General features: G+C 37.0%; 1 protein-coding gene across 2 annotated transcripts in view; it reads right to left on the reverse strand.

Moving 5' to 3' along the window:
- Positions 1-4920: 4920 nt before the first annotated feature.
- Positions 4921-18817, reverse strand: part of Tspan2 (tetraspanin 2) — a 39324-nt gene continuing 25427 nt past the window's right edge. Inside the window, exons 7-8 of one of the 2 annotated variants that reach the window (XM_015502151.2) lie at positions 9957-10040; positions 4921-6238 (exon numbers count right to left, since the gene is read on the reverse strand). In XM_015502151.2, coding sequence (XP_015357637.2) covers positions 6173-6238; positions 9957-10040 — 150 coding nt within the window. In that variant the 3' untranslated portion in view covers positions 4921-6172. Of the gene's footprint in view, positions 6239-9956; positions 10041-18817 lie in introns of those variants that run through there. The other variant, XR_007351771.1, reaches the window with a different exon arrangement.

Here is an 18817-nt window from a genome sequence, read left to right on the forward strand (position 1 = left end):
AAAAAAAAAAAAAAAAAAAAAAAAAAGAAAGAAAGAAAAAAAGAAAAAGAAAACAAACTTTTCTTGGCCTTATGTAATTTTCTAATTATTTGTCCTCTCACATCTTAAATTCTTATGCCAAGTTTTTGTTTTGTTTTGTTTTTAAATAAAAAAGCCTGCTATATTAACCATCTACTTCTTCACTTTGCATTCTCTTCTCAGTCCACTACAATTTGACTTCTACAATTTGAAACTATTTTAGTAAGGGCAATAGTGAGTAACTAATGGTTCAATACACAGGATACCTTTTAGTTTTGATCTTCCCTGATCTCTCTGTTTCCCAGTGGAAGTCACATATCTCTGTTCACAATATAACATAGCCATGGCATTTATAATTCGTCTTAATGAGGATGAAATCAACCTTCTCTAATTTTTTCATGCCTTTTCTTTCTACCTTTCTCCATAATGACTCAAAATCTATACTATGGTTTTTAGCAAGCAGTGGTAATGTAAGTCTGGACTGTATTTTTCTTAGTAATTGTGCTTAATGCCATAAGGTGAAAATTCTAAACTTCATGAAAGAAGGGCTAGAGCTATAATAATCTTATGTGTTCTATTAACCGTTTGAACACTATTAAGTGTAGAGCATATAAGAAACTTGGCTTTGTATGAATTTGTCCTTGGATGTCCTAAGGAATTACATCCATTTCATAATCTGAAGTTGGCTTCATGCTTAAACCAATACTTTATTGCTGAACTAGTTAGAGTTGCATTAAGATGTTATATGGCAGCTACTAACGGAACATGGGAAGCTAAGAGACTCTCTGGCCTGAGATTAAGAAATGGGTGGAGAGTAAAGAATTGTTGCATACTTTTAATAAGAGTATTTGATTCTAATTTTTTCAGCTTGATTTTTCTTTGGGGATTTAATCATGAGAAGTGGCTCATCTTGTTCAAATGTCAGTACTATCACTTTTATGTGGATGATTCCTGAACTGCAGTTTTAGTGCAAAATTTTCTGAACTTCAGGGCTGTGTATCCACTGGCTGTGTGTATTTTCTTTTGGATATCCTGCGGTCATGGTGAATTTTTAAACAGTGGCAGAAAACCAAACTTGAATCTTTTTTTGTTGTTGTTGTTGCTTTTACTATTATACTATCATTCATGCATGGAATATAATTTGCTCCATTTCAATCCCCAGTATTTCCTCTTTCTCCTCACTCCTCCCTCCCTTTTCCCTTCCTCTACTCTACTGGTAGAGGAAGTCATCTCCTACATCTCTGATCCAATCTACTTTTCTTCCTGTGCAGCACTATTTTCCAGCTACTGAGTCAGAAACCTAGGTTCCTCTCCTTTCTGATTCCTCAAATCTAATTTCTCTTAAGTCTACTTCCTATGAGGGTTTCTAGTATATTAGTTAGAAATTCTTATAAGTCAGGTCTTTGCCATCCAATCACTCCTTATATTTAAGCTGAGTGATCTTTACCTTTAGGTACATCTATAAGGCACTAATTTAGAAAAACAATAAATAGGAGGAAGACCAGTAGAGTAGAGGAAGGGAAAAGGGAGGGAGGAGTGAAGGGAAAGAGGAAATACTGGGGATTGAAATGGAGCAAATTATATTCTATGCATGTATGATAGTATAATAGTAAAAGCAACAACAACAACAAAAAAGATTCAAGTTTGGTTTTCTGCCACTGTTTAAAAATTCACCCATGACCACAGGACAAACATTAGCTGTCGACATGTTCAGTGTTTTCATGCTCTGTGTATTTCAGGGTCTTCAGCACGCTTTCCCCACAAACCCTCTTCTTTCTTCCTCTTCCCCTACCACTTTTGACTTGGCTAATTTGTAAGGGATTTTTAGCATTCAGTTTAGAGACCCTAACATTCAGGAGATGTCTCTCCCCTGATCTTCTTCCCAACTTTGAGTGGGTCTTCTCTGGATTAATGATTATCATAGTACTTGTCTCAATATACCCACCAGCTTTTCTGCACTCTAAGCTTGTGACAGCAAGCAGACTTGCCTTGCCCATCATACCACATTAGTAGTCCTATAAAATGTTCCACAATGCACAAAAGAGTAATCCCAAACAAAGTTACAAAAGCAATTCCAATATTAATGTGGGTGCATCTTACAATGTGGAGCAGGCCCAGAGAAGAGCATAGGGACTTTGGCTATTGATATCAAGTTTTTGAATTAAAATAGGTTTGGGAAATATATCAAATGCTCTTCAATAATTCAACAAATGAATATGTTCCTATAGATAACTGGAATCATACAGAAGTATCTTCAATTCTATATGATTTTTACAAAATTATTTATAGTTAACAAAACTCAGGAGAATTAACATAATAATTATAGCAATAGCTAATATTCACTAGTTGCCAGGTGTACTAAACACTTTATATTGGTTGTTTTACTTTGATTTAAATTTCTATTTATTGTGATACTGGGGATTGAATACAGGGTGCACTGCCACCAAGCTACATCCCAACCTTTATTATTATGTTTTTTTTCTTTTAAGTTTTATTTTGTGATAAGGTCTCACTAAATTGCCCAGGTTGGTCTCAAACTTGGGATTCTCCTACTACAGTCTCCCAAATTGCTGGGATTATAGGTGTGTGCCACTGTGCCTGGCTAATTTATATTATTTAATATAAATAAAAGCCATCATAAGTCACACAGAGGGAAAACCCCCAAAACAAATATGAACGTTTTGGAAGCGTTTTTGGCACATTAGCTAAACACTTCATGAAATCAACATCAATGACAAAGTATAGGACATGTTACTTCTATCCTTCATGCTTTTTCTGTTTCCAAGGGATAGCCATCTGAACATGGTTTCTGGAATATATTTCGCTTTTCTTGTTATAATAAGGATACCCCAAATTAATAACACTCTGTATTGGTGTAGGTGTTTCACCTTTAAAGGGATACTTATAGCTACAGATACTATGTACCTATATATTTAAAGAAAAAAAATGAAGAATCATGTTGAAAGAAAGTAAAAAACTTTTGTCTCTCTTAAAATACATATTAACACAAATTTGATTTTGATGATCCCAAACTAAAATACAGCTAACTTCAAGGGCCCTTGAGTGTTCTCCCACAGGTTTGGGGAAAACTAGGTTTCTGAGATTGAGAAGCTGGTGGTCAAAGAGGATGGCAAGGAGTCCAGGAACCAAGAAGGATATAATGTGCACCTATTGAAGCCCTAAAGGCTGCTCCCAGAACAATGGAAGCCACCTTTTGCGTGTGACAGAAGAGTGGCTCTTCTTTTTAATCTTTCATAAACTTTAGAAAAGTTGCTTCCCTCTTCACCCATCTTCCCACCAGCCTCATTCTCACCCAGCCACTCCTTTTAGGCATTGCTCACAGAAAAAGGAGAGCAACATTGTCATTGACTGCATGAAGGACCACACTGTACCCTGGGTCATTGTACAATCTTACCGATTAAGCCACAGATAACAAAGAAGCTATTCTGGAGAAGAGAAGTTCAACTTGGATTAAAAAATAGTAGTTGAAATACAACTATATGCAATGAAAGTCTTTAGGGTGTTGCTTTTGAAAATATTCAGCTCTTAATAACATTATAGGAAGATGACCAGTTGTTTCATATACCATATTGTTTGGTTATTGATAGTAACAAACATTTAAATAAGTTGTGTGAAGATGTGTCAAAAGATAGACAAGGATTTTAAGATAACTCAGACAAGCAGTTCCAATACATAGAAAATTTAATTTAAAATAACTTAAAATATTTCATCATTAAGAAGTTTTAATTCAGTGCCTTGGCACCAGGGGTTTAAGAAAATGTTTGTGTCTGATCTCCAATTAGTTCAGGTAAACAAATAACTGAAATATTATGTATACAAGTGTGTGCATATGTATAGATATATAGACATACATATATGTGCACATACATATATGTGTACATGTATTCAAATTATAGATGTATATACACTCAAATGTTTTCAAGATATATATATAGATATAGATATAGATATAGATATAGATTCAAGGTATATAGGGATTTCTATCTATATGAAACTATGTCTCTGTATGCATGTGTGTGAATATACACACATATAAAATCTACCCTCACTTAGCAGTGGAATTTTCTAATTTGACTTATGGCACTTATTTTGGAAAGCTTAACCCCCTAAAAGGGCACATTAATCATATATGAAACAGATTTCTAGTCTTGTACTTTAACAAAATTTTTTAAACATTTAAAAAATTAATTTATTTCTACTCTTTCACTTTTAATACCGTAGTCTTCTTTAAGATTGTTAATTCAGATATGGAATGAAATTTATTTTTTGTGGAATAAAAGATAATTCTGAGCTGGAGGAACCTGAGTATACACTTGGACCTATCTCCTGTCATTTAGGGGAACAGATGAACTAGTTACTAAACTTTGCTTAAAAGGTTACGTTTTTCAACTATTAGAATGCAAATATTTATTTCATGAAGTGATTTTCTTAAATCTTTTTTTTTTAGCTATAGACACAGCAAAGTAGCCATGCACAATTAAGTTTTTAGCTTGCTTCCAATCTGACTTTTTTTTTTCCTAGAAAAGTTGTCCTCCAAAGTTAGTAGCAATAGCAAGTATGGCTGAAAGAAGTGTGGTGCTTCATAACCACTACTTTGAGCAGTTATATCTTTTCAGCAAAATGTTTGTTAAGGTTCTTGGGAACCTGGCACTTCCTCTTAGTGCACAGCCAAAGTTTTGTGTTCTCACATTTATAAGAAGCTCACTGGGAATTTCCAAAGTCCCCCATATTTTCACTTTTGTGTGACTTTTTGAAATGCAATTAAAAAAAATCCATGATTTACTAAATGTAACAAATTGCTAAAAATTACTGACAAATAGGCCAATTTAGGTCCTAAATGTGGATTTCCTTACTTAAAATCAAGAATTAAGACCAAAAAAATAACAAACCTGAAGATTTTATTTTCATAGAGGACTTGCATAGAAAGGAATATATTTGTATTGCGTATGTTTGTATATAAGTATTTTTGTTTCCTGAACTTCTCTTTATTTTGGGTATACAACTCAGAGATGTTTTTATTTGGCCACTGATGCTCATAAAATAATATCTAATTGTGCAGGAATTTTTTTTTATTTAAGTGGTCAAAACCGTAGTTATTAATATATGAAGAATTCTCTCTAGGTGAATAAATAAGAAAAGTACAAAAAATTAGGAAAATATGTAAACTCAAGTTATGAGGTATTTCAAAGGTACAATAAAAAATTTCTTTCCTACAATTTGCAACTGCCAGACTTCTTGCTTTAGTTGTTCTATTCTCATGTTTGGAGAAACATAGAAGAGTTCAAGATAAAAGCCCTTTTGAGGATATGAGGGTTGCAGTAGTTCAGAGCAGAGTCAGAAAAAGAAAGGGATAAAGCAATACTTACATGTATTTGTATAAGAACAAAAATATTGCCTTAAAAGTTTTTTTTCAGTTCTATAAATACTTTTATAGGGCACATGATTGTCTGTGTGACTACTCTTTCCAGAGGGAGGTTTTGTTTTTGCTTTTTTTTTTTTTTTAATACTAGGAAAGCATGACTTATTCAAATTAGATTTTCCATGCTATATTTAGTTTTACAGATGTGTTAGTTTTAAAACTGTGGTTTACTGTATTTTGGGGGAGAGAATATATATTAAAAAATCCTAGGAAACCCTATAATCAGACAGAGTCAATTTCAACACTGCACCATGATCTCTCAATTCTGTAGCTTATTGCTTCCATTAAGTAGAAATCCCCAAATTCTCTGTATGCATCTAATTTTCCTGGCTGATGTCTGAGAAACTGAACCATTATCACATTTTCTGAACATCCAGGTTTTAAAAGTTTCTCAAAGCTATTTGATCTTTTTCTGGTAGTTAAATAGGTTATTCCTCTTACAGAACAAGAATCAGGAACTCCCAGCCAACAGATTTCTATAATGTATATACCAGAAACACACGGCTCACATGTGACTATGTTCCCAGTCAACATACCATTCACTCAAGGGGCAAACCAGTAATGAGCCAGACGTACATACATGTGCAAATGTACAATCGACAGTAAATTATTTTAGATTCTAATGTCCTCTTAACATTAAAAATGAGCTGAGAGACAGCTCCTGTGACATTTAGTATGAAAACTCTAGATTGCAATTTTCATGATGAAGTAGCTTCAAATCACATCTTGTGAGTTTCGTATTGCACAGCAAAGGACCATACTGAATATCATGCCAAAGATCTGAAACAGAAGGAACACTTGTTAGTGACTTTCAAATGTGTATTATTTGATTAAAAGGTCAGCAAACTGCTTAGGTGTCCAACTCAAGTTAATAAGTAACAATTACAATCAATAATTACTGGTTTATATGTTTATGTGTTCCTTGAAGATGGCTACGGAGCAATAGTTCTTTATTCGCTGCTTAAAATGCATTATTATATTATTATTGTTAACAAATAACAAGTCTCTGTTTTAAGAAAAGGACTGTTTCTGGCTTATAAAACAGGTCTTAATAGTTGTAAAAGATTGATATACTAACTGGTTTTGGAGTTGTATATTTTAGGGTTAATCCTAGATCATTTATGTATTCATTTGAAAAATGTGTTCATAACTTCTTGTTGTTTAAAGATACTTATGGTCCAAATAGTTTTCTATTGCTAGAAAAGCTTTAAATTCATACCAAAGTGTGGGGCATGTCTTCATTCCTGGCCCATTTTGATGTTCAAATAATTCTTCACTATTTAACTCAATATTTTTACCAAAGTACAAATGGAAGTATTTGAACTATGATATTCCTAACTTCTTCTACCTCTTGAATAGTTCTCTGAGAAGCAAAATACTTGGGCCAACTCAATATCCACTTCCATGGTTTGAACAGAAGAATTCCAGAAGATTGTTCCTGTCTTCAATCATTTCCTCGATGTTTGTGCAGAGCCTGTGGAACTCTGTCTGTGGATGTCCTTTCGTAAATGACTGTCAAGTTTTAGTTTTTAAAAATGGGCACCATAACTCTCATTAATTCATTCCATCATAAGTCAGACTAAGATCTGTAAATGCTAAACACAACAAGGCATGAATAACCAGTTGTTCTGGAAGAGCCCTGCAGACTTAAGTAAGGGCATAGCAGGATTTCATGCTTCTGGCTGTCAGAACTCACTACTAGCGTGTGGCAGGGAGACACCTAATGGACATTTGGTTAACTGATTACACTGGGCGACTCTCACCTTATTAGAACAAACAACAAAATAATTAAATATCCCCCAAAGGATAATTGTATTGAAGGCTGGTCCCCAGCTATTAGGAAGTGGTAGAATCTTTACAAGATAGAGCCTAACATAAGGAAGGATATTAGGATCCCAGTCCCTCCTTTCTCTCTTTTGCTTCCCAGATGCCATGAAGTAAGCAGCCTTGTTCCACCTTATGTTCCCCACCATGATTCTCTGCACGGGCCCAAAGAGCTCTGGGGCCAAATGACCATGGACTAAAACTCTGAAGCTGTAAACTTTCCTCTTTTTAAGTGGTTTATCTGAGGTATTCTGTCACCGTAATGGAAAAATTAGCTAACACACCGTGGTCATAAGGTTGGTAGTACTCTGAAGAGATGCCCTCAGAAAGAAACTTCTTCAGTCTCAGCCTGCTGCTGTCAAGAGTCATGGGTGACTTCTTTTGGCTGTTTATTTGTTGAGATTGTAGAATAGTTTGGAGACTCTATTTATACCTCCATTATAGAATGTTTTCAACCCACCTGCCTCAAGATTGTCTTTGAGGAGCTGCAGAAATTGCAACCAAGCTAGCCCTGGATCAGATGGGGAGGGTCTGACAGATGTTGCTGAGTTTAGGGGTTCTCAGCATAGTGTTTTCAACCACTGTCCTGCCTCTCTGTGCACTAAATTCAGAAAAGGGGAAAAGTGCTTGTGTGTCCCCTGAGAACTACCAGTTCATGGATTTCCTCACTGTTTTCACACTTTAGTGAGGGCTGAGAGCCAATCTTTATAGATGTCTGGAGAGTATATACTGGCTTGGCATTAGTTATCATCATCTAATCTCTGGACAATGGAAATCACCTCCTCACTGGCCTCCTGGACTCCAATCTCGCATTACTCCAATCTTTCCCTGATGGCTGCATCACATCTTTCTAAACCTCAAAGACTCCCCTCTCCTTAGAAATGAAGCCAAATTTCTCAGAAGGGCACATTAAAAATACCTCAGTCATGTGCACCTCATACCCCTCCAGTGTCATCTCTGGTCATTCCTACATACCTGTCCATGGCTATCAGCTCCTCTGTTATACTCTTCTTTTGTACTTCAGGAGTCCCAAGCCACCTGGAAACATTATGCCTCACACTCTCTCATATGCTGATCCTTCGCCTAGTTTCTAGATTTGGGAACACTCAGAAGGGCTGGCATTTATTGAGTGCCATATGTGCCACAGGCTTTATATGAATTAATTTGTAATAATAGTTTATATGTAATATCCCATTTAATCTTCACAACAATCTTATAATTTGGTATATTAAAATCCCAATTTTTAGCTGGGGGTGATGGTATACACCTGTAATCATAGCTACTTAGGAGGCTAAGGCAGGAGGATCACAAGTTCAAGCTCATCCTGGGCAATTTAGTGATACACTGTACTAAGCACTTGCCTCCCATGTATGAGGCCCTGGGTTCAATCCTCAATACCACCAAAAAGCCCATTTTACAAAAGAGGAAACTGAGGCATAGAGAAATTAAGATACAATTCCAGGGCTTGTAAATAGTGGAGTGAGGAGTTGAATCCAAATCATGTGATTCCAGAGCTTGTCCTATTAGTCACTGTGCTGTGCTGCTGCTTCAAATCATAGTTAAGAGAGATCAGGGTGATATTATGCTATTTTGAATTGAAAATCACTTACCTAACTTAATATTGGTGGCCTTAAAATAGATGTTATTGTGCTGATAAGCTCAAGGTCACAATTAGGTCAATGTTGAAATTTATATCATATCTTAGAGGACTAATTATTGATGTATTTAATTAACTTTGTTCTTAGAAAATGTACCATGAATAAATGTCTTTGTCCTTTATGAGAATTCTCTTTTAAAATACTGCTATCTAAGAAACATAATGGGTGCTAAAATTACTGCATCAAAGTGGGTGTGGAACGGGATATTTACATGGTCTCAAAGCATTTTTCCATAAAACATTATCTATGAAGGAAGAAAGAACAACTTAAAATGGGCAGATCTTGGAAGATACTACTTTGTTGATGAGAAGACACTTAACATTCCTAACTATGGGGCAAAATGACATCTTGTGGCACCTGAGAGGTACAGTGAGAAAAGCAGAGTCATTTCTGTCACATATCTACCCCAAATTCATAACTTCATACTTAGCATATGGAAACAGCAGACAAACTCAAATTGAGGAATATGCTACAAAATACCTAGCCTATAATTTTAAAAAATGTTCAAGTCATAAAAGTAAATAAAGGATGAAATGCAGTCAAGGTTCTCGAAAGGATTGAAAACAACATTGTAAGAATCCTTTTGCTATTAAAAGATATGAGAACAGTTAACAAACTTGAGTGGGGATTTATAGATGACTAATAGGAGGGTTTTTTTGTTTGTGTGTTTGTGTGTGTGCTTTTCTTGCAACTGTTCTGTAAGTTTGGAGTTATTTCAAAATAAAAAATTAACATCACAAAAAGTGAGACTTTTTGAGATCCTGACATAAATGTTATACCTAAATACATTTTTTTGGGACAATTAGGAATTTGAACACTGTGTATGGATTGGATTATATTAAGCAATTATTAATTATTATAGTTATGGTTATGATGATGTGGTTATTTAATGAATAAAATGATGTGATGCCTCAAAATAAAAAAAGATACTGCCATCTCACACTTCAAGAAAGATCATATGCAAAAGTTTGAGGCTCCTTAGAGGGCAAAAAAGGTAAGTTCTGGAACTTTCTCACCGTGAGACCTGCAATTCCAATACCGACAATTCCAATGAGCTGGAGCTTAACACTGATTATGGTCTCAATTTCATCAATGCAATTCTGTTTTGAAAAGAAGAAGAAGAAGAAGAAGAAGGAATGAAAACTGCTTGTATGTGAATCATCCCCCTCATCCAATCCTTTCCTTCTCTACAGATCATTCTTCTGTGAGAGCTAATCTATGTCAGCTTCTGCCCATATTTAAACCATTCCTCTCAGGTAACATCATCCTGGTAACCTTTAAACAAAAATGCAATTTTGGGAAAAATACAATTCTCTTCTTTTGGTTTCCCTATTTAGGCCAGTAGCTGCTCAGAGCCCTAAAATCTGGCTGGAGGAAGTTGTTTCTCTGAGACCTGAGGTATATGAAAATTTGAGGCCTCTTCTTACTTTCAGTGAAGAAAAATAAATATCCCTAAAATAAGAACCCTTTATTTTTATACTGTCACTTACAGTTTAAAAGATTTTCTACATACTCTATCCAATTAACTATGCAAGGTAGGCATTACCTATTAAGAAACTAAAAAGTCTGTATAGGTTCAACTTAAACAAAAACTGTCTATGCGGGCCAGGTCTGGGGCGTTAGAGGACCATTCTCTCTTTTGGTGGCCAAGTGGGCTGTGGGTTTTTATCATTATGCCCATAAGAGACTGTGAAGCCTGGATTCAAAGGACCATCGTGGACATGGGAAAAACTGGACAGAGAACAAAATAGATCACCTGTAACCATTATTTGTTTCCCCGGTTTCAAAATTTGGAGTCCTTTTAAGTAGAGGTATGCTCTCAACCCAACTGCATCCTCAGACTACTCAAATCCTTTTCTTATCTCTGGTGGGCTTCCTCTGATACCCACATAAGCTACACAAAACCCTCACCAAATCCTCACGTCTCTTTTCATACTTCATTGAGTCAACAAACATTCCTGGAGCAACCACTTTGCATCAGCCCCTAAAATGGGTTGGTGGAAGTGAAGACTAAGACACGGTTTCTTCTGCTTATATTACATCCGGGAAAAAGTTTCAGAAACACTCCTATAGACCGTGGCTTCCTTATATACTGCAGAAAATGGGAGTCAACCTGAAGCACTTCTTCCAGTCTTTCTCTTCTTCACCTCAGCTCTCTCTCTCTCTCTCTCTCTCTCTTTTTTTAATAATTAAATGGTACTTTATCAAGCCAAGGTTCACAGTATTATCTCAACAAGAAAAGGAAAATAAAGGGAAAAAATAAAATCTGCAACAAAAATGTCTATTTTTTTCTAATTTTTCAGTATTTAACCTGAAACAAAGAGTTCCACATTCTTTCCTGAACACCCGTCAAGTTTGCAGTTCTTGATGACTAGAAATCTCCACTACTCATTTAAGGAAGAAATCATTCGAGCACCAAACTTACAAAAAGAAATTATGCACAGCTTAAGTTAAAATACATTCAATATGTTTTTCAATATAGAGTTATTCTTATGAAACATGTAGTCATTCAGTTGTCTCAAATCTACTTAGCCACACGGCTAAATGAGTCAATTCACGTTAGAAAGAAAGAAGTTTAAAAACATGCTCCCTTCCTTCAGTTCCAGGGCTGTCACAGGTAGCAAGCAAAGAAAGGGGGCATAGCAGTATCATCCCTGACTTCTTCTCCTTAGTGCCAAAGAAGTGCGCTTCTCTGTTGAAAGTTAACCTCTTTCTTCTCTGCTCTGGGTCTCATTCCCTCTCTCCTCTTGAGGATGCCCATGAAGCCAGTTACCTTCCCGCTTCCCTATACATTAGGCCTCTCCTTTATTGACATTTCCACTTATCAAATAACACCAGGTTCAAGTTCTACAATCTAAAGATATAATAATACTCATAATACTGTCCTGTGATTGCCCATAGTCCCTCCTTTCCTTCATAGCCAGTTTTTGTTTGTGAAAAACAAACTAACAAAACATGTATTGACTTTAATAGTCACAAAGGAAGAAATCTGGAAAACACATGTTAGAAAAAAGAAAATAACATTTCGAGCGGAAGATGGCGGCGAAGGGAATGCATTACCCCCGTGTACCGCGTCACTGTGTGGGAGAATGACGAGTTAGAACGGCTAAAAGCTATCTTGTTAGGAATTTCCAGCAAAATTGGGGTGCTCCAAAACCTAGAGGAAGGATTTCCATCGCACGAGGATCAGCTACGGGGGCTCAAACGCGAGAGATTTGTCCACACGGAGCGTCACGCTCCTTATTCTGCAAATCGCCCCGCGGCTAGAGTCTGAGGCGCGCGCTGGGAAACAAGGAGATAGCAATGCAAAGACACAGCTCTGCGGGCTTCTGCCAGTTGTGAAATCACCGTACTCAGTGCTGAATTCTGGGTTTGAGATGGGGGAAGGAAGCGGTCCAATTCGGTTCTCCACACTGGTCAGACCACAGAGGAAGCCAGCGGCCACCATCTTGGAGAGCTGATGTCACCATCCCTGTTTTCAACTGATCGCAGCTCATTCAGCCATAGAACAGGTAATTTCAGGCTGCCATTTGCCTGCGGCTCGTAGACAAATTACTCAGGCTCAGTGCTAAAGAACCCGCGGAAACTGCTTCTTGGAGCCTGCTCTTATCAGAACATACACCTAGCATGGAGCGGCCGAATTCCGGCTCCCGGAACTGCTCTGGCCCAGGGATAAAGAACCCGCGGAAACTGCTTCTCGGTCTGGGTCCTGCTGAATACTGTGGAGGTAAATACCAACCGAGCCTTCATAGGCAGTGGCAACAGGACTGAGACGGGGCTTGTGAGTGCCGGTCAGGACTCACCCGTTGCTTTGGTCACCTGGCAAAGGGAATGAAATGCTGCCATTCGCATGGGATACCAACATGGCAGAGATCTAATGTCATCAGAAAGCAGCGGAGGAGAGAACTTCATCAATACCAGCGGCGACAGAAACAGTTGGTCTCCTGGTAAAGAAAGTGAGTCAGAAACACCCGAGTCTCTCTCACTTTATCATCAAGCCAGAGGGGCAGAGCATAGCTGCTGCCCGCGCCCGGATCAGGCCCAGCGGCCCACCAGTGTGGTAATCACGTAACCCCAATTGGAGTAGGGGCAGAGCAGAGCCACCGCCCATGCCTGCAAGGTAGGGAGACCGCCGCCCAACCCTGCAAGGGAGACTTTTCAAGTATACAAGAGCAATATAAATATATAGGGGGAAAAATTTTCAAAAACACAACAGTTTCACCAAGCAGAAAGAAATGCAAGCAATATGAAAAGACAAGGAAAGAAAGGACCACAAGCAATGCAGGTCAACGCAACTTTAGAAGAGGTAACAGCTGCAGCAGATGGAATGTCAGATAAAGAATTCAGGATATACATGCTTCAGATGATCTGGAGTATCAAGGAAGACATTAAACAGCAAAATCAGACAATGAAAGATCACTTCGACAATGAATTACGCAAACAAATCCAGGAAGCAAAGGATCAACTATACAGGGAGATAGAGGTTATAAAAAACAAACAAACAGAAATCCTAGAAATGCAGGAAGCAATAAACCAACTTAAAAACTCAATGGAGAATACTACCAGCAGAGTAGAACACTTAGAAGATAGAACATCAGACAATGAAGACAAAGTATTTCAACTGGAAAAGAACATAGACAGCTCAGCAAGACTGTTAAGAAACCATGAGCAGAACATCCAAGAAATATGGGATAACATTAAGAGACCAAACTTAAGAGTCATTGGGATACAGGAAGGTACAGAGCTCCAAACCAAAGGAATGAGCAATCTATTCAATGAAATAATACGAGAAAACTTCCCAGACTTGAAGAATGAGACAGAATCCCAAATCCTAGAAGCCTACAGGACGCCGAATGTGCAAAATCATAAGAGATCCACACCTAGACACATTATAATGAAGATGCCCAACATACAGAATAAGGAGAGAATTTTAAAAGCTACAAGAGAAAGGAAGCAGATTACATTTAGGGGTAAGCCAATCAGGATAACAGCTGATCTTTCAACACAGACTCTGAAAGCTAGAAGATCCTGGAATAACATATTTCAAACACTGAAAGAAAATGGGTTCCAACCAAGAATTGTGTATCCAGCGAAATTAAGCTTCAGGATGGAAGATGAAATTAAAACCTTCCACGATAAACAAAAGTTAAAAGAATTTGCAGCTAGAAAACCATCTCTTCAAAACATCCTCGGCAAAACATTACAGGAAGAGGAAATGGAAAATAACAATGAAAACCAACAGTGGGAGGTAGGACAGTAAAGGGGGGGGAAATAATCAAAGAGGAAAACAAACCATGTTTAGTAACAGAAATAAACAAATATGGCTGGAAGAACAACCCATATCTCAATAATAACCCTAAATGTTAATGGCTTAAACTCACCAATTAAGAGACACAGGCTAGTAGAATGGATCACAAAACAAGACCCAACAATATGCTGCCTACAGGAGACGCATTTGATAGGAAAAGACATACATAGGCTGAAGGTGAAAGGTTGGGAAAAATCATATCACTCATATGGACTTCGGAAACAAGCAGGAGTGTCCATACTCATATCAAATAAAATAGATTTCAAGCCAAAGTTAATCAAAAGGGATAAAGAGGGACACTACATACTGCTTAAGGGAACCATACACCAACAAGACATAACAATCATAAATATTTATGCCCCAAACAATGGTGCAGCTATGTTCGTCAAACAAACTCTTCTCAAGTTCAAGAGTCTAATAGACCACCATACCATAATCATGGGAGACTTCAACACACCTCTCTCGCCACTGGACAGATCTTCCAAACAAAAGTTGAATAAGGAAACTATAGAACTCAATAACACTATTAATAACCTAGACCTAATTGACATATATAGAGTATACCACCCAACATCAAGCAGTTACACTTTTTTCTCAGCAGCACATGGATCCTTCTCAAAAATAGATCATATATTATGTCACAGGGCAACTCTTAGACAATATAAAGGAGTAGAGATAATACCATGCATCTTATCTGATCATAATGGAATGAAACTGAAAATCAACGATAAAAGAAGGAAGGAAAAAGCATACATCACTTGGAGAATGAACAATAGGTTACTGAATGATCAATGGGTTATAGAAGACATCAAGGAGGAAATTAAAAAATTCTTAGAGATAAATGAAAACACAGACACAACATATCGGAATCTATGGGACACATTGAAAGCAGTTCTAAGAGGAAAATTCATTGCTTGGAGTTCATTCCTTAAAAAAAGAAAAAACCAACAAATAAATGATCTCATACTTCATCTCAAAATCCTAGAAAAAGAAGAGCAAAACAACAGCAAAAGAAGTAGAAGGCAAGAAATAATTAAAATCAGAGCTGAAATTAATGAAATCGAAACAAAAGAAACAATTGAAAAAATTGACAAAACTAAAAGTTGGTTCTTTGAAAAAATAAACAAAATCGACAGACCCTTAGCCATGCTAGCGAAGAGAAGAAGAGAGAGAACTCAAATTACTAGCATACGGGATGAAAAAGGCAATATCACAACAGACACTTCAGAAATACAGAAGATAATCAAAAACTATTTTGAATCCTTATACTCCAATAAATTAGAAGATAGTGAAGGCATAGATAAATTTCTTAAGTCATATGATCTGCCCAGATTGAGTCAGGAGGATATAGACAACCTAAACAGACCAATATCAATTGAGGAAATAGAAGAAACCATCAAAAGACTACCAACTAAGAAAAGCCCAGGACCGGATGGGTATACAGCAGAATTTTACAAAACCTTTAAAGAAGAACTAATACCAATACTTTTCAAGCTACTTCAGGAAATAGAAAAAGAGGGAGAACTTCCAAATTCATTCTATGAGGCCAACATCACCCTGATACCTAAACCAGACAAAGACACTTCAAAGAAAGAAAACTACAGACCAATATCTCTAATGAACCTAGATGCAAAAATCCTCAATAAAATTCTGGCGAATCGGATACAAAAACATATCAAAAAAATTGTGCACCATGATCAAGTAGGATTCATCCCTGGGATGCAAGGCTGGTTCAATATACGGAAATCAATAAATGTTATTCACCACATCAATAGACTTAAAAATAAGAACCATATGATCATCTCGATAGATGCGGAAAAAGCATTCGACAAAGTACAGCATCCCTTTATGTTCAAAACTCTAGAAAAACTAGGGATAACAGGAACATACCTCAATATTGTAAAAGCAATCTATGCTAAGCCTCAGGCTAGCATCATTCTGAATGGAGAAAAACTGAAGGCATTCCCTCTAAAATCTGGAACAAGACAGGGATGCCCTCTCTCTCCACTTCTGTTCAACATAGTTCTCGAAACACTGGCCAGAGCAATTAGACAGACGAAAGAAATTAAAGGCATCAAAATAGGAAAAGAAGAACTTAAATTATCACTATTTGCAGATGATATGATTCTATACCTAGCAGACCCAAAAGGCTCTACAAAGAAACTATTAGAGCTAATAAATGAATTCAGCAAAGTGGCAGGATATAAAATCAACACGCATAAATCAAAGGCATTCCTGTATATCAGCGACAAATCCTCTGAAATGGAAATGAGGACAACCACTCCATTCACAATATCTTCAAAAAAAATAAAATACTTGGGAATCAACCTAACAAAAGAGGTGAAAGACTTATACAATGAAAACTACAGAACCCTAAAGAGAGAAATAGAAGAAGATCTTAGAAGATGGAAAAATATACCCTGTTCATGGATAGGCAGAACTAACATCATCAAAATGGCGATATTACCAAAAGTTCTCTATAGGTTTAATGCAATGCCAATCAAAATCCCAACGGCATTTCTTGTAGAAATAGAGAAAGCAATCATGAAATTCATATGGAAAAATAAAAGACCCAGAATAGCAAAAACAATGCTAAGCAGGAAGTGTGAATCAGGCGGTATAGCGATACCAGACTTCAAACTATACTACAGAGCAATAGTAACAAAAACAGCATGGTACTGGTACCAAAACAGGCGGGTGGACCAATGGTACAGAATAGAGGACACAGAAACCAATCCACAAAACTACAACTATCTTATATTTGATAAAGGGGCTAAAAGCATGCAATGGAGGAAGGATAGCATCTTCAACAAATGGTGCTGGGAAAACTGGAAATCCATATGCAACAAAATGAAACTGAATCCCTTTCTCTCGCCATGCACAAAAGTTAATTCAAAATGGATCAAGGAGCTTGATATCAAATCAGAGACACGCCGTCTGATAGAAGAAAAAGTTGGCTACGATCTACATACTGTGGGGTCGGGCTCCAAATTCCTCAATAGGACACCCATAGCACAAAAGTTAATAACTAGAATCAACAAATGGGACTTACTCAAACTAAAAAGTTTTTTCTCAGCAAAAGAAACAATAAGAGAGGTAAATAGGGAGCCTACACCCTGGGAACAAATCTTTACTCCTCACACTTCAGATAGAGCCCTAATATCCAGAGTATACAAAGAACTCAAAAAATTAGACAATAAGAGAACAAACAACCCAATCAACAAATGGGCCAAGGACCTGAACAGACACTTCTCAGAGGAGGACATACAATCAATCAACAAGTACATGAAAAAATGCTCACCATCTCTAGCAGTCAGAGAAATGCAAATCAAAACCACCCTAAGATACCATCTCACTCCAGTAAGATTGGCAGCCATTATGAAGTCAAACAACAACAAGTGCTGGCGAGGATGTGGGGAAAAGGGTACACTTGTACATTGCTGGTGGGACTGCAAATTGGTGCAGCCAATTTGGAAAGCAGTATGGAGATTTCTTGGAAAGCTGGGAATGGAGCCACCATTTGACCCAGCTATTCCCCTTCTCGGTCTATTCCCTAAAGACCTAAAAAGAGCATGCTACAGGGACACTGCTACATCGATGTTCATAGCAGCACAATTCACAATAGCAAGACTGTGGAACCAACCTAGATGCCCTTCAATAGACGAATGGATAAAAAAAATGTGGCATTTATACACAATGGAGTATTACTCTGCATTAAAAAATGACAAAATCATAGAATTTGCAGGGAAATGGATGGCATTAGAGCAGATTATGCTAAGTGAAGCTAGCCAATCCCTAAAAAACAAATGCCAAATGTCTTCTTTGATATAAGGAGAGTAACTAAGAACAGAGTAGGGACGAAGAGCATGAGAAGAAGATTAACATTAAACAGGGATGAGAGGTGGGAGGGAAAGGGAGAGAGAAGGGAAATTGCATGGAAATGGAAGGAGACCCTCAGGGTTATACAAAAGTACATACAAGAGGAAGTGAGGGGAAAGGGAAAAATAATACAAGGGGGAGAAATGAATGACAGTAGAGGGGGTAGAGAGAGAAGAGGGGAGGGGAGGGGAGGGGAGGGGGGATAGTAGAGGATAGGAAAGGCAGCAGAACACAACAGACACTAGTATGGCAATATGTAAATCAATGGATGTGTAACTGATGTGATTCTGCAATCTGTATACGGGGTAAAAATGGGAGTTCATAACCCACTTGAATCAAAGTTGAAATATGATATATCAAGAACTATGTAATGTTTTGAACAACCAACAATAAAAAATTAAAAAAAAAAAAAAAGAAAATAAGAAACATCTGTACTCCCACCAAGATAACGAACATTGTTTGGTGATTCTTACACAAACAAATGTGCCCACATATGTAGTTCATTCCTTATATTCAATTGTGTGCTTTTTAAACTGAATATTACAATTTCAAAAATGTCTTGTTTAAGTAACATTTCTTAAAACTGTGATTCTTAGTGGCTGTAAGATGATGAAACCTTCATCAGACAAAGGTATTATAATTTATTTATACTAGACACTAGTATGGCAATATGTAAAAACGTGGATGTGT

Source organism: Marmota marmota, unplaced genomic scaffold (assembly GCF_001458135.2).
Source record: "Marmota marmota marmota unplaced genomic scaffold, marMar, whole genome shotgun sequence".
NCBI classification, from domain to species: Eukaryota; Metazoa; Chordata; class Mammalia; order Rodentia; family Sciuridae; genus Marmota; species Marmota marmota.